This window comes from Cebidichthys violaceus, unplaced genomic scaffold (genome assembly GCF_023349555.1).
Source record: "Cebidichthys violaceus isolate CVI_PGR_0920_01 unplaced genomic scaffold, fCebVio1.0.p SCAF_14, whole genome shotgun sequence".
Lineage (NCBI taxonomy): Eukaryota > Metazoa > Chordata > Actinopteri > Perciformes > Stichaeidae > Cebidichthys > Cebidichthys violaceus.
Genome location: NW_027176307.1, coordinates 13802592 through 13807591, shown reverse-complemented (window position 1 = coordinate 13807591; position 5000 = coordinate 13802592). Strand labels below are relative to the sequence as shown.

Sequence of the window (5000 nt, the reverse complement as noted above, 5' to 3'; positions counted from 1 at the left end):
ACCGATTAGAAGGTTACAGCGAGTAGAGCGGGCAACGTGAAAGACCTACGCTTACTAACAGATATTAGAAGCCAATATCTATTCATATTTTTTTTGGAGATTAATGTCAGTAGAAACAAGCAGCTTGAGGCTGAATGCCCCCCCCCCTCCGGACTGTGGAGGGGAGCAAATAGAATAGAACAGAACAGCTGCCTTCTCCTTTAACAACAGGCCCCGTTATGCAAATGTCTGATTGTAAAATGAGTCATGACACCAAATTAATACGGACTTAGTTTTATTACAGATTGGATATCAGCCAATCGTGCCGTATTTTGCCCGTATGTTAGAAGTTTTCTTCTTGACCTCATCTAAAACCTGGCTTTTTTTCTCACACACACACACACACACACACACACACACACACACACACACACACACACACACACACACACACAGTCTGACCGTCGTCCTACCTGCAGCGAGGTGATGGAGGCCGTGTGTCCCTCCAGGACGGCCAGAGGGGCGCAGGTCTGCAGGCACCACACCCTGATGGTCTTGTCACAGGACCCAGCGGCGATCATGGTGTTCTCGTAGCTGACGGCCATGTCGGAGATCTCGGCGGCGTGGCCGCGCAGCGTCGCCAGCAGACGGCCGTTGTCCGTTCCCCAGATCTTCACCAGGCAGTCGTCTGAGCCCTGGAAGAAGAAAACAACAGCGATACGGGCTGTCAGACGCGAGAGAAGACTCGCTTCCCGTAGTCTGAGGAGCGGCGCGTCTGAGACAAATTAAACACGTCAAGATCTAAAAGACTGTAGGAATATATACGTGAGCACAGAAGCGGCCTCAGACTGTCAGCAGAGTGACAAAACTTGGGAGCACAAACAGAAGAAGGAATGAGAAAATAGATGTGAATAATCTGCAGCGTGTAACCGAACGCTTCAACGCACTGGATTGTCGTCTGCACGCGTGCGAGAACACCACTCCTCGTCACCAAGGCGACCACCCGCTTTTAACTGCCATGAAGGTGATTCATGTTGTCGTTTCGTGTGCTTGTTTGTACGGTTTTGTTTTATGCGAGTATGGGGGTTTTTTCCGTTTTGTTAGCTTAGCCACGGCCGGCTAAGTGGAGAGCAGGGCCGTCTTTCAATCAGAGGGTCGGCGGTTCGATCTCCTGCTCCGCTAGTCTCATGTCAATGTGTCCTTGAGCAAGACACTTAACCCCAACATGTCTCCCGTAGCTGCGTCTACGGTGTGTAGATAGATACTGAATTGTAAGTCGCTTTGGATAAAAGCGTCTGCTAAACGACTGTAATGTAATGTAATTATTTTGTATAAAGGGGGGGGGGGGGGGGGGGGGGAGACACGCTAAAAGGTGTCAAAGTAAAGTAAACGTTTCAAGTGGACTCATTCCCAGCCAGTGAGGAACGTTACTCACGTAAACCTGTCATCGTGCACGTTTTTGCGTTTTTTAAACTTTGTTCATGTAAATGTTAACGTCAGATAGTTCGTGTGTTTGAATGTCATTTATACAGTTTCGACGGTGGATCTCGAGGACGGCGGCGAGGAATCGATCCACCAGTGGAAAGGAACTGAAGGCGCCGTGTGTTTCCTGGAGGGAGTGACCATCGCTGGTACGGTTAGTCGATTTAACGGACCGAGTTCCTCCACACAGAAGCGCTTTACGTCTCGCGGTTACCAGAGATGTGCATTTAAAGTTTAAACACAAGCGACAGGAAGAACCGACTCTACCGGGACACTTCAGAACTGAGACGGTTCCCCCCCCGCTGTGAGCCGGACCGGCCTGCCTGCTCCGTGAGCAACCAAGTAGAACCAGAGAGGCGGAGTACGCCACGACGAGGGAGTCCTCTCAGTGTGATATTCATTACCAGTATTCAAATTAAAATCTTTGCGAGCTAAGAAAGGAACACAAAAGTAATGCTTCAAAAAAAAAAGCCCATAATAATAATAATGAATAATCCATAATCCATTAAGTCGAGCCCATAAGAAAACGCGGTTGCCTAGAGGCTGGCTGCTTACAGTCTGTTAGTCTGGACTGAAAATACACGATCAAGACCCTTAATCAAGACATGAAAACAGTCTGCGGGACTTACAGTCTCTGGCTGTGATCCAGCTTGTGGGGGGTGAAGGGGGGGGGGGGGGGGGGGGTGAAAGGGGGTTTGTGATTCAACACGGAGCCAGACCCATCTGCGCCTTGATTACCGTCTCAAAAATAATGTTTCAAACCAACAGGTGACCGGTGTCGAGACGGAGAGACGCAGCGTGACGTGATCTCGGGTCGAGGTTACAGAACGCGGTGCCAACCTAATTATCAAGTTTGGATATCAGGCGGCATGGCGACACAGCCATCCTTTCATGTTTATAAAGTATTTTATCATGACAGCCCCCCCCCCTCCCTTTGAATAAATCATAATCAGTCTCTCTATCGCCGGCAGACTGGAGCTGTTACTTTTATGTGGACTGATGAAAACAGCGGGGCGTTCCCTCGGCGATTTAGGAAAAAAAAAAAAAAGAAAAAGCTCAAGGACAAAACCGCGGCTTTGGCAAGATGGACGAAAAAGCTGATATGCCCAGACGACAGTCGGGCCCGAGCGGTGCACTGCAGCGGTTCTTTTTGGAAAAAGCCACAGACTTGATGCTAACTACCCCCCCCCCCCCCCGTCGCTGTAGATGTGAAGTTATGTCCTACAGTTATAGTCCACGCTCCGTCCTACGCGTGATAATGAGCTCTACAGCCGCATTCACGCAAATCCATACGGCTGTTTGCCATCAATGGTTGAAGTAAACCGACGTGCGCTCGCATCATCGACCCCAAATCATCACAGAGAATGTTTAGGCTAAATAAAAGAATCAATCAATCAATCTGTCGGTCTGTCCTCTGCTGCAGCAGAGTCAGAGTGAAAAAAACCAAACAAAAAAACCCCCAGAAGAGATCCAAAAATAAGAAAATATATAAATAAAAATGATCTTGTGATGAAAGGAGAGAGAGAGAGAGAGAGAGAGAGAGAGAGAGAGAGAGAGAGAGAGAGATACAGAGGGGAAAAAAAACAGGAGAAGGAGGAAAAGTGAGGGAGACCAAGAACAAATTTTAATTCTGGCACTTAGCAGCGCCTCAGAGGAAACATTTTCTCCAGTTATGATGAGAAATGGCAAGAAGAAGGGGAGGGTGGGTGGGGGGGAGACAGGAACAAAGGAGGGGCATCGCAGGATGAGGGACGTGGGAGAGAAAAGAAGGAGAGAGAGCGAGAGAGAGAGAGAGAGAGAGAGAGAGAGAGAGAGAGAGAGAGAGAGAGAACAAGTGCAGGGAGCGTAAGAACTGTGGTAAGAGAGATAACAGGAAGAAGAAAAAAAGAGACAGAGGGAGTCAATCTAACCCTCCCTCCCCCCCCTCCCTCCTCCTCCTCCCCCTCAGCAGCCAGCCATTTTTAGAGATTTAAGAAGTGAAAGCTGAAAATGGTGTAGAGCAGCAGGCAGTGTTAAGACTCAAGGATCCAATAAACAGAAGGACGGCGACATTAAACCAACATCATCTCATTCTCCGTTTCAATATTTTAACACGCCGCCCCGAATCTCAAACACAACCGAAGGAAGCGAAGGCGGAACGCCACCAAGAGAGCGTTCAGAGAGCGACCGGGGAATTCCTCCTTCTTAAAAACTATTAGAACTACTCATCATAAATAAAGACGTGTTGCGTTTTGGCCCCTCTGCGGGCCGAATTTCGGCTACAGCTGCGAGTCGTTCGGTAAAAAGCGAGAAGGTAAACAGTGATCACCTCCCACCACGACCCTCGGACGTCCTCGGCAAGCTTGAGCGCACATTACACGGCTCACAAGAGGTGACAGAAACAAAACACAAGGGACACTGACACCGCAAGCAGCGAGACGTACGCCGAGCTGAGGCCAACAACACACACACACACACACACACACACACACACACACACACACACACACACACGTCAGGCCGCAGCCTCACCGTGAAGATGCGGCGCCCCGTCCTGTCGAAGGTGACGCAGTACACGGACGACAGGTGTCCCAGGATCCTCTTGTGCATCTTCATGTGCAGGTACACCACCGTGGGCACCAGCTGCCGGAGGCGGTAGGAGCCGTTCAGTCGGCGGCCGGAGCTCGTCTCCACTGGACCACAAAAAAAAAAAGACAAGACAAGACAAGACAAGACAAGACACCGGTGAGGACATGTACAAAGAAATCAGGGCACAGAACAAAGAGCGGTAGAAAGTGTCGCGTCGTCACCGATGCTAGGTGGGCTCCCGTAGATAACGGGCGGCTCCGGCGGGCGTCCGCAGTGCAGCGCGGCCAGCGCCGAGCCCTTCCACACCACATGCTTGCAGCCTGGAGGAAGACGCACGCGTAAAGACAACACAGGGGGGGGGGGGGGTGGACAAATTACACACAGTTTGCATTGCGGCCCGTCCACGCCGGGGCTTGTTTTCGGCGTGCTTGTATTTGCATATGACACTAAGTGGGTCCCGTTAAGTCGGCACAAATGCAGAGAGACTTTGAAGTAACCCCAGTGAGCGACCGGTCCACTCACTCTTGCTGGTGCGGAGGAGATTCTGCCGGCCGGCCCCCAGCAGGCTGCTGAGTCCAGGCACGCTGGCGGGGACCTCTGTCTCCAGCAGGGGACAGACTCTGGAGCAGACCTGCAGCAGGTGGTCTGGACTGATGTGCCGGGTGTAGCTTTACCTGAACACACACACACACACACACACACACACACACCACAAGCACCAGTCAAAGGAGAGCTGCATAGTTCAGACACGCTGATGTGTCAAGACATTAAATCTGGACGATCTGGAGGAGGAGAAAACCTCCCCAGAAAGATTGACATACATCATTACACCAAAAACTAATAACACAAAGAAAAACATTCAACACTAGCTGTAGAATAAAAAGTGGGAATAGTTAGGAAAAGGTCCGTTCTCTGACTTCGGTTCCATTTAGTTTCAAACTCTTAAGCACATGAACACAAAAACAATCTAT

General features: G+C 50.2%; 1 protein-coding gene across 1 annotated transcript in view; it reads right to left on the bottom strand.

Moving 5' to 3' along the window:
* Window positions 1-4855, bottom strand: part of phip (pleckstrin homology domain interacting protein) — a 27966-nt gene extending 23111 nt beyond the window's left edge. The window contains 5 exon segments of the mRNA XM_068709229.1: window positions 453-674; window positions 3973-4133; window positions 4251-4349; window positions 4552-4697; window positions 4851-4855. Of these exon segments, the coding sequence (XP_068565330.1) occupies window positions 453-674; window positions 3973-4133; window positions 4251-4349; window positions 4552-4697; window positions 4851-4855 (633 nt within the window).
* Between the last annotated feature and the right edge of the window lie 145 nt (window positions 4856-5000).